The sequence below is a fragment of the Panthera onca genome, chromosome B4, assembly GCF_046562875.1.
Source record: "Panthera onca isolate mPanOnc1 chromosome B4, mPanOnc1 haplotype 2, whole genome shotgun sequence".
NCBI classification, from domain to species: domain Eukaryota; kingdom Metazoa; phylum Chordata; class Mammalia; order Carnivora; family Felidae; genus Panthera; species Panthera onca.
Window position 1 is genome coordinate 95,471,488 of NC_138345.1, and position 17,081 is coordinate 95,488,568.

Sequence of the window (17,081 nt, forward strand, 5' to 3'; positions counted from 1 at the left end):
CAGAACTACTTCAGGTTTGGGAGGTAGTTTTCCAAGGAGAAGCGTGGAGTGTTCCTACCAAAAGGAGAGAGAAGAAATATTGGGCAAGTACATAGATGATAGATAGATAGATAGATAGATAGATAGACAGACAGACACATACATACATACATACATACTCATTATCCCTGGCATTCAGCACAGTTGTCTGCCCCCACGTAATTGAATCAGAAATTCTGCTCTACATGAATTTATTAACGAGGTTCAATTCCTGAAAGAAGAGGAAAGGCACTAACACAGATTGAACGTCTACTCTGCTCTAGACCAAGTTCCAGACATTTTCACCTTTAGAACAACACTGGTGAATAATTATCCCCCTTTTACAGAGAAAGTAACCGACTCAGGTGGGCTCTTTCTGTGCCTCTGATCAAATAGCCTGAAACTGGCATAACTTACATTCAGGTCGGTTCTGCCTGATTCATTCTACAACTAAAGTGCTGTGCCCTTTTCAGCAACCCTGAAGTCAAGAAGGTATTGCCAAAAGTTTTTAGGCAGATGGTGGACACAACCATATTTGGATGCTTGTGTTGATAAATCGATCAGCCAGTAAATATTTGTGAGGTTTGCGGTCACTACTGTGAGCTTCAGTCTTACAGGTAAAGATAAGACAAATGGCCCAGTCCCTGCCTCCAAAGTTGTTACAATAAAGTTGGCAAAACAAAACAAATATGCTTTCAAGAAAACTTCAGAACTAAGTTTTATGGTATTTATAACATACTGTTCAGTGAGATTCATCTTCCGCAGGATTCGTGCTCAGAGTCTGTGGTCCCCTTCAGACTGCAAGCTCCATGACGTTGCCACTTCATCGTGATCATAGTCATTCGACAAATACTGATTGCTTGATGATTAATGCAGACTAAGGTCATACATGGGAGGGTCCACAGAAAGAATATGTCTTGAGTTGTGCTTACAAAATAGGTAAGCTGGGGAAAGAAAAAAAAGGGAAGGAAAATAGGTAATTAGTAGGCATTCTATGCACATGGAAGGAATGGCTGGAGAAACAAAAATAATGTGAGAATAAGCAAAGTGATGGTAGGGGATGTGGTGTGAACAGGGACAAGTGAAGAAACAGTCCAGGACTGATAGCCCAAAACCAGGGTTAACTCACAGTTTTCAGCAGCCACTGTCAAACTTTCCCAAATCTCAGGGGGCTGCAGTTTCTTTATTTGCAAAATGAGGAGGATGGAGTTTATAATTCTTAGCCTCTCTGTCCCTCCATCTAATCCAGAGAATTACAAACTTGCTAATGATGGGATTCACCCAAGAAAAGGACATGTTCAGAATACTGAATGCAGGTCTAGGTACCTATATTATCATAAAAGTTCCACAGGTGATCAGCCCGTTTTGAGGGTCGTTCCTTCAGTGAAAGAGGGTGGATATACCTAACAAAAAGGAAAAATAGCTTCCCAATTGGAAAATTCAGAAGTTTCTATGAGAAATTTGGTGGGAAAGGCTAAGTAGAAGAATATTGAGAGGGCTTGAGAGCCAAAAGGGTTTTCCACCTTCCTGAAGCAAGGAGGCATTGTGCCCCAGAGTGAAAATTGTGCAATTTTGTGAGTTGATGTGACAGGCTTGGGCTGTCACCTCTTTGAGCCACTCTCTCAGGTCTGGAGACGGTTGACTGGTTCCTACTGAGGCCCTGTCTTCAAGAAAGCCCTAAGTCCTTTTTCTTTCTTCTGCAGGTTCACTGTAGGACACGTGCTGAAGTGTGTGAGAACACGCATTTTGCACTGGGTACTGGGCAGGGGTTCTCGGAGCCCAGTCAGTGCCTCTCACCTGCAGGGCCTGCATTTTGAGAACCCTGGGGCACTTGGGAAGAAAGGCCCCCTGAGCAAAAGCAAACAGCCATCTGTGTGTCTGGTCGAGGCATTGCCTTACCAAAGGTGACTTCCGGGGGATCTTAAGTCAGTTTGAAAAAATAGCCACTTCGACTTCTCGCCCCAAGAGTTAGGAAGGCAGCATTGCAGCACTTGTTCATAAGCCGTATTTATTTAGCCATTAACCTGGCACTTTGATTTTAGGGCAAAAGCGAGCTACACTGTGTGCCCTGAGGTAAAGATCAAAAAGGCCACCCATCGTTCGCCCGGGAATGCCTGCCTCCTTACCCTGATAACTTTAACTATTTTTCTGGATTGAATTTTAGTCTTTTTTTGTTGTTGTTGTTTTTTTAATCACTCCATATATTCCATCCATTATTAGAAGTGGTCTTTGAGAAAGTGTGCAGCATCCTTCGGTCCCTGAGCATCTGTGTCCCTCAGGCAGGTCCCTTTCTGTTCTGGGATCCGGGTCACCGAGACGCATAAGGGAATGAAGGTGGGGGTCCCCTGGCCCTCACACGGTGCAGAGAGCCAGAATGCGCCCCGCGGCGGCCAAGCCCCAGCGCCGAGAACTCGCCTGCACCTCGCGCCGCCAGCCGCCTCCCGGCCCGGGATCGGGAAAGGAGGGAGGGGGCCGGAGGAGGGAAAGGGAGGCCGGGCGGGGGGTGCCTGGGAAGCCGGGCTGCGCTGACGTCACTGGGCGCGCAATTCGGCCCGGAGCGCTTTAAAAAACAAGCGTGCGAGCGGAGATGCTGCTCCACACAGAGCAGGCCGCCTGCAGCAGCAACGCTCTCTGCCCCTGCAGCGGCTGCAGCCAGGGCCGCTCCGGAGGCCCGCGTGGCGGCAGCGGGCACGGCCCGGCCCCGCCGCGCTTCTCCTCGGCGCCCCCGCCGTGGGGCAGGAGCGCGGCACCCCGCGCTGCGGGCGCCCTCCGAGCCGCAGAGGCCGGCGGCAACCCGGACGCTGTCCTCCCCCCGCGCCCCGCTCGCGGCCCCCCGCCCGGGCACCATGGACATCTCCCGGGTCGGCGTGCTCCTGTCCTTGCCGGTCCTGCTGCAGCTGGCGGCCGGGGGCGGCTCGCCGAGGCCGGGCGCGCTGCTGCGGGGGTGCCCCGCGCACTGTCAGTGCGAGCCCGACGGCAGGATGCTGCTCAGGGTGGACTGCTCCGACCTGGGGCTCTCGGAGCTGCCTTCCAACCTCAGCGTCTTCACCTCCTACCTGTAAGTGCGCCCCCCTCGGCTCCGGGAAGGGGGCAATTAGGGGAAGGGAAGCTAGCCCCAGACCGGCCCGGGGGTCTGGAGGGGGTGGACTGGTTTGCAGAGGGCATCTTGGACAGACGTGTTTGGGCCCCTGGGAAATGCACGTGTCTCGGGGGAGCACGCGCGCACTTTCTAAGGGCCCGCGGAGAAACTGCTTCGGGTGCAAGCCCCGAAAAGCGCCAGTGCTCGCAGCTTCCCGGTCCAGCTCCAGGCAGGTCGCAGGTCGAAGTCTTCCCGGTGCAGGCATTTGCCTGCTCCGTGGGCATTTGCGCCCCTGAGCCTGGAACCTAAGGACGGGCTGCCCAGTTGATCGCTGCCCCAACCTCCCCTCCGCGCCCAGCCGCGTTCCACCAAGACCTGTAAAAAGTTTCCCCAAAGGAGAACTCCAGCTTGCCCACCCCCAAAAGAACTTGCTGTGCATCCCTTGCGTGGGCGTGTGATGGAAACTTTTTTTCTTCCTTTCTTCTTCCTTTCTTTCTCTTTTTTCTTTCTTTCTCTCTCTCTCTCTCTCTCTTTTTTTTTTTTTTTTAATGAAGTGATTAAAATGTGGCAACCACAAACCCTGATTAGAGCTGCCAGAACGTTATCTTCACCTTTGGCTGCCCGAGCCGCCCTTTGAAGTGCCCGCGGCCACGGTGTAATCTTTAACCATCTCCTCCTCCCCGGGAGGAAAAGGGAAGTGGGCTGAAGGCGGCGGGGAGGGTAAACAGCGACGCCGACACCCCGGAGGAGACCCGAAGCTCTCGGTCATCCTTCGGGGCTCCTCCCACCCCTCCGCCCCCCACCACAGCCTCCGAAGCCCCAACCGCGAAGACCAGGCAGAGGCTCAGTCCGTAACTTTGTCTCTGGAAAACCTAGGCCCGAAGGGTAACAGGTGATTGGGTTAGATGAAGTGACCCAGGAGGAACCCGATTCTCGGAAACCAAGGCGACAACTCCCCTCAAATCCGTGGAGCATATGAGGCTCTTCCTTCGGGCAGAGAGACTAGGGTCGGGGCCACCCTGGAAAAAAGGGTACTCGTGGTCTCAAGGTGACACGTTTAGGTTTTAATTCGAATCACTGCGGTGAGCCCACCCCAAGCCCACGCAATCCTGGTTTCGGCTTCTCTGATGTACCTTGGCAGGGGCGAGTTGGGATGTTTGTGAACTCGTTCTTTCCTGTGTTTAGTTGTTTTCTGGAGAAAAGAAACATGAAGAGGCTTGCACAACGCCATCCACTAGATAGTGATTCTTTTTCTAGAGACAGAATGAGAAAGAAAGAAAAAAATTTTTTTGGTTTGCTTTAATATTTCATGGAAAAGAAATACTGGATTTTAGTATTAGCAAATGGCAGTCTTCTTCTTATCTGACCATGAAACTATTTGGGGTGCTTTTCTTTACTTCAGAGGATTATAAAATTATTTGTTCTGACCATTCTCTAAGAATTCACATTTACAACTGCCTGTACTACAAAGTGAAATGCTCATCCCCAGTCTCTGGTGTAAATGCTAAACTCATTGTTTCAAGAATCCCGTGGTCTTCTGTATAGTGAATTTTTGAGAGCAGTTTGGCAACTACCGTTAAGAGCCTGGAACTCTTCTTCCCCATCACCCTGAGGAAATTGATTATATGCAAGAGAGGTGTGCAATCCCCCCACCCCCCAAAAACTTAACTATTTAAATCATGCACTTGTTATAAAGCATGTTTAAGAATACAGAAAATAAATTTGTGAGTAGTGTCAGGATGCTTTTTTCTCCCACTTGAAAGAATGAACATTTGTTCTGTTACTAAAAGTTGGTACCAAATGCTGTTTCAAATTATTTCCCACATACCTCAAATGCATTTAACTGTGTCCTCCATGTGTCAGATCGTCCCGCCACTGTTCCTTATCTATCTATCATTATAGATAGCCCCTTGGAGTTAAGATACCATTAGGAAGTTAATTGTCATCTTTTTGTCCTGCCGTTTGATGATAGCCTGCACTCTGGCCTAAGGGGAAATTTTCTCAGTGCCCTATGAAATATTCATCTCAAAGTGTCTGAAAAGTGTCACAGAGAATGTTAAATACTTGCTTCTCGTGGCTAACATCTCAGGCAAAAGGAGTGCTAAATGTAGAAATAAGTCCTGACATAAGTATCCAAAGTGATGTTCTTCATAACGTGTGATTTCAGAATTTGGTCTCCTTTAGCGGACAAAATGTCAGGAGCCACGGGATGCCTTTTCTTTGTGAGTTCAGGGGTTTAGGGGTTTTTGGGGTTTTGTTTTTACAACTACAGGAACTCTGTGCAGACGTTAAGGGCAGATGGTGCCCTCTTTTGGTTACACCTAGAATTATCTGACCCATTTCTGCCTTCACTTACACACTCATAGCCTAAAAGAGAAATTTCTATTTACTCATATTCAAATAAATAAGCGTGTATTGTAGTGGTTTGCTTATTTTAAGAAATAATTTTCCTCTGCTCTTGAAAGGGACCACTGAGTTATAGTCCCTTAACCACTGGGGCCCCGTGGTAATTAAGCTTTGGCGAGAACATGGAAGTATGCCAGGACTGATGTGGGTAAAAAGCCAGACTACTGTCTTCTGTTGTTTGTAGCAGGTTATCACCATTTATTTGAGTCGAAATATTATCTCTTAATCTTCCTCCCCTCCCCACAAAAGAACAAGCATTTAATTTTCTTCAAACAGATTGATGATGGCAAGTTGCAGCTGTAAACATTTGGCAAATGGACTTGCCATAATCTGATAACCGGCCAGTTAGACTCATAGGTAAAGAGAGTTTCCTAAATCTCTTCACATAAGGCAAGAGCTATTTATGTCCAGTTTTATAATCTTTTTCCCCCAGAAAATCTCAGTCTTAAGCCACTCTAAACATTAATATTAATTCTATTTTCTTACTGCACTGCATTCCCCAGTAGATCTTTAATTGGACCACCGAACATGGTGGAAACACTGGAAAATCTCAATCTTAATCTCTCTCTCTCTCTTTCCTTGTCTCTCTCTCTCTCTCACTCTCTCATTATCACTTTCTCTCTCTCTCTTCCAATTGTGTTGGGCTCTGATGACACAAAATAATAAATAGGGTAATAAAGCTCACTCTAAATAAAATAAGGAAAACACTAGGGTTGAGACATAAAAGCAGGCAATAATTGTTTACAATGTTTAATACAACTCAATCTACCAGTAGTGATCTGTCAGAAATAAAGTAGCTCTAGCATATAATCTTATTATAGGGCAACTATTTTAATGCGTGAAATGTGGACATTTTTTGCTAATTGGGTCTTAAAAGCAAGTTCGCCTATGCTACTTAGATGTGTCTTTCATCCAGTTAGTGTGGCATCCAGATAGATAACTAAATCCGTATGAACATCCTAATATAGTTTAGTATAGAAAATATACTTTTCTTTATTGATCTAGAACAGCCATTTTATTTTTAAATGAAAACTGAGTTTTTCCCTGCTGTTGCTTAAAGACATGAACATTTCATCCACAAGCAAATTCATGTCACATGAACTAAAGGAACGGGGAGAATGAATTGTGTTGTTTTTTTTTTAATTTTCGTATAGTTTGCTTACTTTTCCATATGTAACTTTATAACAAAATTTAATTTTATACATAGTTAGCAAAACTGGAATTAATAAAAGCTGATCAAAAACCTCAATTATAACTAATTAAGTATGGCCCTGGTGTCATACATATGTTTTAAGCATTTAAGATGCAGTTTCAAAATTGAAGAATATTTTTAGAATCTTCTTTGAAATGGCTTAATATATTTCTGCTTCTCTTCAAGCAAAGAAAAGTATTTTAAATCAAGGAAAATGTTTGTAGTTTAGAAATGGTTACAAAAGTCTTTAACTCTTTTAACAGTCTTAATATTTAGATCGATTGCAAAATTTATACAGTTTGCTTTACAGACTGCTTTCAGAATTCGTTGAAAATACAATGATGTCAATAACTTTTTTCATTTTAGAGAAATTCTTTATTTTTCCCCAGGATTCCTAGCATTGTTTTAGTAGTGTTTTTGTTACGGGGGCAATTACTGAAACTAATTGACTAAATTATTATGAGTGATTTTTTTAAAATACTGGTTCTGATTCAAACAATTTTGTGGTGTAGACTTAAAATAAATATTTTATTGAATATGATCTACATGTGCATGGCAGAGTTTGTGTGACAAAAATGAATTTTTACATATAAGAAATACGATCTTCAATCAGATCCTTAATCTTTTTTCTCTTTATGCGTTTTCTTCAAAGTAAAGGAGTTCTGATAGCAATCACAAACGAATTAGAAGATGGAATTAAAAAGGAAAACCTTTGTGGTTCAATAAAATTGTGTTTTGATAATGGAACCATTCCCACTTGGATGTGTTTAAAGAAGTTAAGAAAGTCTAAGCTGGTCTATGGTTTCTCATAGTTAACTTCTTATCTGAACTATCTGATTTTTTTTTCATTTTCAAGACATGTAAGTGTCAAAGGCATAGAAATAGTATCCATGTAAGCAATTAACCCAATAAAGCTGTCACATAATTAAAGACATTGCAGTATATTTGTAATTCTATAACTGATACCTCATATCTACCTACCTTAGTAAAGCATTTTTTATATTTTTTCTATTAAACTCATAGATTTAAGTCATTTTAGCTATAAATTGAAGTATGTTTCTAATTAACCCAAATCATATGCCATAAGATAGAAATGAAAAACAGTAGTGAACTCTGCGTTGAGCAATGTTGTGAAGTCATTTTTTGTTTTTGTTCAGTTATTTGTATAAATTCAGAATACTGTCAAATGGCACATTTCCTTGTAAACACCCCATAAGCGGACATTTCTGGTAAATTGAATTCTTCATGAGGAGGCAAATTCCTTCCTTTGAGATTCAGCGTCTTCACTCCTGTTGCAATGTTTTCCTTTAGAGAATCTCATTTTATAGTAGAAAGATGAATCAGACTGACATCAGAGGCACAACTGACACACCACGTACCAAAGAAAACAAGCTGATTATCTAGTCCTGTTGCTCTTTTCGATGCATCTTAGCAGAATTTCAGTTGTTAACTGTACCCATGAGTTCTAACCTACTGCAACTCTTTTATTCCCATTATCTGTCAGCTTCAACCCACATTTTTATTCCCTCGTTACATATAAGACACCAACTACACTCTCGGTTTCACCCAAGGAACTCATTTTCTATGGGAAAGGGAGAGATTTCATAGGCTACAGGCAGAATTTTTCGTAATTCAAAATTAATTTTGTTCTCCAGGGACAGGAAGCAAGGCCCATTCTTGAAATCCCTGGCATTTTCCCCTACCTTCCCCAGGTAATTTTTTTGTATTACCTTGAGGCCAATGGAAATGCCTTATTTGAAACTGGTAGGTAGAAGAACAGTAGTCATTTGATAGTATTATAGTATCTAGTGGCAATGCTAAAAGACTGTTAACAGGGTATTGGCATTGGTAGGAGAGCTGTATAAAAGATGCTTCATAAGCTGGACTCCTTCCTCATACCTTCCTATCGTTAGTACCTCCGTTCTTAATGTTGAAGTCTGGGATTGGAGAAGCAGAAGTTTACTGTGAAAGGATGCAGAGGAACCAGCCATGTCCTTGAAACCATCTTCCTTATGGTCAGGTGGAAGAACACTCTAGGATGTGATGATGAGTTCTATTTCCTTCAGGATTTACTGTCCTCACTAGACTGTGAGCCCCTACAGGGTAGGAAAGTTCCCGCCTTATAACCCGAGTGCTCACACCAGTGCCTGACATTTAAGGGATGTTCTGGAAATATTTACAGTGTTGAACTGAACAGAATTGGCTGAACCAGCTGCTGAAATCCCAGCGGCTAAAATCAGTCAGAGAACAACTACTTGTCTGCAAGTAACACTACAGAAGGCTCTCCGCGATTATGGCCCGGCCCCACTTGAAAGACAAATTGTATTCAGCTTCAATGATGCAATGAGCTGTTTAACAAACACACCATAATTTACATATCAAAATTACTTTATTATAATAACAGCTGACATTTCTATTGTGCCTCCTGAGTACTAGGCATTATGCTAAGTACTTCACTCATTCAAATGCCCCACAAACACACGGTGACGCTGGTACTCTCATCATCCCTAACTTGTGGGCCTATCTGCTTATTGCAAAAATGTTTACATGGTTCAACATGTTTTGGGCCCTCTCTGAACTTATCTTCAGGACCAGTTTTGCCAGAAACACAAGAAAACCAGCCTTCTAATTTATAGTTATGCCTCACAGTAATTGTAATTGGTGCTGAAATATTTCAGCATGTTTTTTTTTTTTTTTCAGGAACACAATTTATGAAGCTCTAATAACAGAAACATTCCTTCAAGGAATGGGGCTATGCAGCTTTTAATTTTCAATAAAATGAGAATAACATTATATAGCTTAGGGCCAATATTTTAAGTTTAGTAGGTATCTTTTCATATGTCCATTTTATTACTACCACGGAAACCATTTTTCTTATCTCCAAGTCAAAGATAAATTGTGGTAGCTGCCCAAGTATCATAAAGAGTGATCCATTGACTAATAAACTTCCAAGTCAAAAATAAAACTTCTTTTTTTTTTCTATGACCAGATCTACGTGTCAAATAAAATAGCTGAATTCTTTGGAACTATTTCTCAATTCTGAGAGACATGAACTTTCTTAATAGGCAAATTTTATGTGAGTTCATTTTCACCTTTAAAACAGATGAGATGAATTGCTATCATAAAAGGTTTCCATACATCATTTGATTCAGAATGGAAATTATGTCAAAGTTTTACCTACTTCATCTACTATCTGTCAACTATGCATGGCTTAACAGTTTGGCCAGTGATACAGAAGTCTTTCTGTGTAAATTAGAAATCTGGGTAAATCAGAGAAAACTTCCCTCCTTCCAACAAAGAGAAACTCTTCCTAAACTATCCATTCTGTTTCTTCAGTCTTCCATTTCATTTGCTGCTGTAAACCTGATGTGTGTTAATCATTTATTGTATCACAAAGTCAACATGAAAAACCAATAGTTGGCCAATTAAATGAATTACAGATTATATTCAGTATAGAGAGAAACTCATCAAGTAAGAATTGATGTTTAGAAAGTGTACGATACATTGGGGTATAATCTCTAAAATCTCCTAAAATGCCCCTCTCAACTCTAGTTTCCTGTTAACATTAATAATTGAAAATTATGCAGCAGTAATTTTCAAGTATCTCATTTTTAATGTATACACATTTTTTTTTCTGTGTTCATTTTACCCTCCTTGCCTTCAGAAGGAGTTTGGTTTCATCTTCTGAAGAGGACTGTGGTTGTCAAGGGGGAAGAAAGCAATCTCTGTCACACACACACACACACAACACCAACATGCCAATAAGAAGCGGTTCCCTTTGTGCCACTTGCCGGGTGGAAGGGATACGTAACCTGGACATGGCATGACAGTGGAGAGCCGACTCGTTCAAGGGGAGAGATGAGGAGCTGGCTGTGTGGAGGCACCTTCAGTTTAGTTCAGAAGCTGAAATGCAGAAGACAATGGTCCTGGCAAAGGGAGCCCAACTCCAGCTGAGAACGCGTGCACTGAGCTGACCTTCCTCGTCAGCCTGCCAGCTGAGATTAAGCTTTCCTCAAGTGGTCCCTTGTTAGCCCAGCCTTTTCCCCAGCGTTGCTCATCTTTCACAACTGGAAGCCAAGTGTTTCAAACTGTTACTCAATTTTGCAGCCAAATTCCTTTATTTCCTCCTTCCTCCTCCTCTTCTCCCTCACACACTCACACACACACACACACACACTGTGATGGCTAACCTTACGTTCGTGCCTTCCTTTCCAAAGTCTACACTCAGAAAAGAACATAAGAATTTTTATGTTTCACTAAAAAACTGGTAAATATTTTTGTGCTTCTTTTTTTCTTGAAACCTTGATTAAGTAGAACAGGGACCTCTACAAAAGATGTCTATTTGCAAAAATAACCTGACTTTGATCAAAAAACCCGCAAAAGTGTACTTCTCAGGAAAGTAGAAAACCACACATGATCTCAAGTGGAAAAAATATAAAGAATTTGCTGAATTTTTAACCTTAGTACATAACAAAGATATTATTTTAAAGTTGGTTGGTTAATGTGGGCTGTGTTAGAAATTTCATTGTGTTGTGTTTGGGTTTACCCAATGTTATTTTAATGAGTTTATTGGTTCAACACACAAAACACCACATGGAGCTTGAAGTTTTCAGGTTATAAATTTTCTTGTGAGGCACTTACTTGAAGGAACTCTGTTACATAATCAATTGGTCTTTAAATCTATCAGCACAAAATAACCTCTCACTTTTTGTATACATATACAGTGAAGATGATTTGGTTATAAAAACCAAATAAAAATTTCCATGGAAGGAGTTACATTCCTTGGTCATCTATTTTGTGTATATATATATTGAGACTTCTGTAATAAACATTTATTTCACAATGTTTGATGAATGAATCTACAGAATGAGTTTGGAGTCTTCTAATTAAGACTGAAATTAGAAATCTTCTTCCTTATTTCCTCTTCAAATTTCCTGTCCCGAAGGGCCCCTTAGCAGACATGTCTGCATTTGGCCATAGACCTACCCTATAATTGTTACAGTGTCAACTGCCCAACAGAGTAAAGCCTAGGAAAAAATGCCAAGAGAGGTGGAAAGACTATATGAGGAAACCTGCTACCCAAGAAACAGTGCAGGCAGAAAGGAGAGACTGTGAGGCCACCAGGAGGCACAGGACACAGGTGGTCCACTTCTCCTGTGTCTCTCTTTATCCTTCTCCATCCCCTGCTTGCAGATAGTATCAGAGGACTGGAAGCCTGCATTTTCCTTATCTCAAACCCTCCCCCCACCCTCACCACTTCCCCCACCCAGGGCTCCAAACAACAAGATGAAGGGAAGTTTAGAAAGAAGAGTCTTCGGGATTAAAGTATCAACTCTAAGTGCACCGAAATTGGGGTGTTTGATTTTAACTTGGGGGAAGCGGCATCACCATCCCCGGGTGGGAGGCCTTCACTCACAGCAGCCCCCTCTCCTCGGCAGCTGTTGTTCTCGGGGGCTCAGTGCAACGGAGGAAGTTCAAGATCTTTTTTCATTAAGTCTTCAAGCTCGGGTAGCAAAAGGAAATCCTAGTTAAACCAGATTCTCCCAGGGTGTAAGTATATCTCATTTGAAGATCTCAAAAGTTTTAGCAACATGATTAACCAACAGCAAGTTTCCACCTTCCACCTTACAGCTGCTGGCCATCCAGTGTAAAGTCCACTTCCCCAGGGTCTTATAATTGTGAGAAGTGTTAGGTGGATATGGACTGGTTCCGAATGACTATTAGATAGTAATTTGAAGCCCTCTTTGCCTTAGCCATAGAAACTCATCAGAACATAGTTGATTGTATATTGGGAAAGAAAGGCTAATTTTGATAGATTTATGTTAATTATAATAAAACCAATTCAGAGCTTGAGCTAATAGCCAACTACATGTAGAGTAAGTTCTACTATAAAGAACTAAGGATAATCTTTTATGCACAAATTACCAGAAGGACTAAGCTGTATACCTAAGTTCACATTACACAGTACAAAACTGAAATTTAATCATGACTGCTAGAGCATTACCCTAATTGCCCAAATAAACAGAATTAAAATCGGTGTCAGAGGTTTCTGATGAGGCAAAAACTGTGTCTCTACTCATGGGATTTAGGATGTAAAGGACCTTGGAGGTCACCTAACCCAACACCTTCATTTCACAGATGATGAAATTCATGCTCATAAGAAGTAAATGACATTCCCAAAAGCCACGTGGCTGGCAAACATGGAATTGGAACCCAGGGCTCCTGAAAACCCCAGTTGAGTGTTCCTTCTTGTCACTTTTTTGTTCCAACGCCAGATACTCAAGTGAATTCTAAAATTCCCGGTTACTTTTCTAGATGTGGCCACATACCCCGTTGCTTATGTATGCTGTATACATAAATTTTTCTGTCTGAATTTTAACCTTTTCATCTTTTGGGGGCCCATTGCAGATACAGATTAAGTGTTTATCAGCTAAAAATCTGCAAAACCGAAGGAAATAATCAGATTTAGTTTGAGAAATAAATAAATAATTTCCCACATTTCTGATCATAGTAGTTAAACATGTGTTTATTATCATTTGAATTTCATCTGTGACTTTAATTTGACCAAGTTTAGGTTGTCTTCATGTCTCTTGTATGCGCTCCCTTTCTCGTCTAGCACTGAAATTGCTTTAGTTCAAGCTCTTCTCGCTGTTTGCCTGGATCACTGCAGCAGTCTCCCGCCTTGGTTTACATAGACCCTCAAGACACACACATTCTCTACCACCACACTAGTTTGTCCAAGATGCAATTCTGGTTGTGTCTCTTTTGTATTCAGTCTTTCAGTGGTTCCCATGATTTCATGAGGAAGTTTAAATATCTCCGTTAACCCACAGAGTAAGCTTCTCTTGTCTCATTCCTCACCCACAAACCCTGCTGCCAGTTCCACTCCCTAGCCCCTTCTGTTCTCTTCTCTCCAGCCACATCAAGCTACACCTACAACTTCCATGTTTCATTCCTTTAGGGGACCAGTCACGTGTGTGGGCATCTGTTTGGAATGCTTTTCTTTTTTTCATTTTGCTGACTTCTATGAATCTTTTCACACTCAGTTCAACCATCAGCTCCTCTGGAAAGCCTCCAGTGACCCACCACTCCAGAAACCTATACCTGATGCTTCCACATTTTGATGAGCTCACCTCAGTCATAGAACTCACCACACTTGATTACCATACTTGATCTGCTTGTCTGTTTTTGTTACTGGACTATGTATATCCCTTGAATTGTAGATTTTCTTGGACCAAAGAAGAAAGAGTCTTCCTGGGACTTAGATCAGAACACAGAATCCCTGTGTATTCATTGTGTTTTTCAATTTCTGCATTTTGTGATGCTTTGCTCTCTTGGGGACTTGCTGACCCAGGAGATACTGCCTCTCTCAGGGCTATCTAAATTCGCAGAGATATCCATGACTCCCATGCAAGTGTGCCTTTCACATGCAAGCCAACCAATCCAAAGCCACACCCCCACCACCTTCATTATTGGGCTCCTACAGAGCTCTTCCACTCTAGGTCAATATTGCCAATCCTAATCACACAGGGCCAGGTACCAGACAGCTGCGGATGGCCCCAGCACTCCAGAACCTGCTGAAATTATTTAAACTAGTCAATTCCTAGCCCACTTACACCATCCATTCCTTCACATGGAAACCACAATAAAAGTTCTTGCCCGTGCTTTCTTCCTTCTTCTTCCTCCTAAACGACCCTGGTGCTCACCCATGTGGTCCTGCATGGCCGGATGTGGCCCTATTCTTGGGGACTGTGAGTAACAAACTATCTTTTCACTAACAATTGTCTCCTAATCTATTGGCCATACCATACCTAAATAACATTAAAACCTATATTTTATTTTTTTAAGTTTTTTATTATTTAGTTATTTATTTATTTAGTTATTTAGTTATTTATTTTTTATTTATTTTGAGGGAAAAATAGAGAGCAAGCAGGGGAGGAGCAGAGAGAGAGGGAGAGACAGAATCCCAAGCAGGCTGGGCATGATCAGCGCAGGGCCCAGTGCAGGGCTCAAAACTCAGGAACTGTGAGATCATGACCTGAGCAGAAGTCAAGAGTCAGACACTTAACCGATCAAGCCACCCAGGTGCCCCTAAAACCTAGATTTTAAAACACCTTCTCTCCATGCACGCCTGTGCCAGGGCTCACTCAAGGGAGAGTCAGTACCATTTCCTCTCTCTGGGGGCACTGTCCCTCCTGTTCCCCTAAACTCTACAGAAAACCTGCACTTTTCCACATCTAAGATGTAGGGCACCATTTTTCTGTCCATCAAATGTGTAACAGAAACTGAAACAAACTTCTATAATCTCTGGTATAATCTTGTAACGTGACAGTGGAGAGGTCCTTCCCTCTAAACTTGGCAGACTGCATATTTGTAAATTCCCAAGAAAGAGAGAGAGAAAAAAAAAAAACCATTCAGAGAGTGCTCTTAACACTTTTACCCCCAATTTCTCATTTGAATCTCCTAACAGTAACAGTAAGAGTAAAATATTTCTAAAGTAGGGAAAATAGTAACTGAGAACAGCTTTGACAAAGATCACAGACCTATCTTAAGTAACCTTGGCAGGCTACTCTGTCTCTGTTTTCTCATCTGTAAAATGGCAGTAATTAATGATATCCACCTCACTGGATTGTTGTGGAGATTGCTAAGATAATTCATGTAAAGTGCTGTGCACAGTATCTCCTGTGTGGAGCATGCATTAAGTGTTAAATGCTATTGTCTTTGTTGGTGATGAAATTATAGTTGTTAAAACACTACACCCATGCTTTTCAAATACAGTATTGACTCTTATTGTTATTCCCCAAAATAGCTAAGTTCATTGCCCTAAAACTTTGTAATTTTCATTAAACAAGAATTTTCAGTGTTAAAAACAAGGGGAGAATAGCAGAGAGGTACCTACTGGGCAGAAAAACAGGAGAAGCAAAAGAGGCAGCTTCAAATGAGTAGTGTATCACCCAGTAATGTTAAGTAAAAAGATTCTTTCATCTCTGATCCTTGGTATCAAATAGATAGAAGATTCTGTGTGTTGATTGAAGTTTCATATTTTCACATGGGTGCATACAGCATTTCGTAGACACTGCATAGAGCTCCGCGAGGGCTGATGACTAAGTAAGTACTTTGTTACAGATTGAAGTCCACTCTTCAGACACGATTCGATGAATGGCCCACAGTTTGTGGTCCTGGGCTTAAATTGTTTTCCTGCTATCATTTTCATCTCACCCATTCCCATGATTTTTCTTGAGTATGTAGGAAAAATTCAGTTTGGTAACTCCCTGGGCTATCAGTCCCAGCAGTTGACCTGCTGTTAGCAGCAGGCAAGAGATAACGGATTCAGGAGGACAGAAAGGACATAGGGAACCCACCCTTTCTCAGAACCAGAGATGCACCCAGGAACACTAAAAATGTGTTTGATTTTTGAAATATATTAAACAGCTGAAAAAATAATTCTACTCTAAGGGGGGAAAACGTATATAAGGAATAGGTTTATGTCCATCTGAAAGTACCTTCCAAGGAGTTGAATTTTCATGAGGGATTTGGGTAGCTGTCTTTGATAAAGAAGCAGTTAGTTCAATGCAATTGCAGGAAGGGTCTTTGCAGGCAGTGATGACATGAGGCTACAATAATTTCCTGGAGGATAATAGATGCTGACGACTTGAATCTGTGAGGAGGAGGGGATTCAAAGTTACATAGAGGGTCAAAGTACCACTCGGGCTTGTCTTTGAGCAGGGGGCCTTGGAATTAGGCCCAGTGATCCCCAGCAGAGAGGAGAGATGGGTGGGCGGTTATTGGACCAGACAGCCTTTTAATTCTGCTGGATGAGCCCTGTGTCCCATCTCTTCAGATTCTCTACACTCCCCCTACAGAAGAGGCAAGCTGCTTCACCCATGACCAATGAAATCAAGAGAGCAGGTCTGAAAAGAACAGGGAAAATCTCCCCTGTAGGAACACTTTTATATCTTACTACATGTGAAAAGATGATTCTGGAATTCTCAAGTGCCTACTGAATTACTTAAGTAGGAAGCTGATTTCTTTTACAGCCCCAAAGCCAAAACCGAAGGAACGTTCAGGCAGACACCTATTACATGTTACCCAGCAGCACAGATTGGACAAGTGGGATCTCTCAGCCGAGCTTTATTAAGCAGTTTAAACAATCACCAAAGAAGGCTGAATCAGAAGGCAGCAAAAGTCAAGCAGCTTCCAATGAAGAGTCAGAAAAGTATCTGCCTCAGGCAAAGCAAAATTCCCTAGGTGGAGAGGGGATAAGAGAAAAGTGACAACCCAGAAGAGACTGTGGCAAATAGGAAAAAGGATTTTAAAAAACGCTAAGAAAGACTCAAAGGTGAGGTGGACTGCAGGACAGAGAGGAGAGTGAGGCATGAGGACAGC

The 17,081-nt window shown here is 42.1% G+C and overlaps 1 protein-coding gene across 1 annotated transcript in view; it reads left to right on the forward strand.

The window, feature by feature from the left end:
• Positions 1–2,756: 2,756 nt before the first annotated feature.
• The window catches only part of LGR5 (leucine rich repeat containing G protein-coupled receptor 5), a 128,971-nt gene continuing 114,646 nt past the window's right edge, over positions 2,757–17,081 (forward strand). The window contains exon 1 of the mRNA XM_060656972.3: positions 2,757–3,076. Within this exon, the coding sequence (XP_060512955.3) occupies positions 2,865–3,076 (212 nt within the window). The 5' untranslated portion in view covers positions 2,757–2,864. The remainder of the gene's footprint in view (positions 3,077–17,081) is intronic.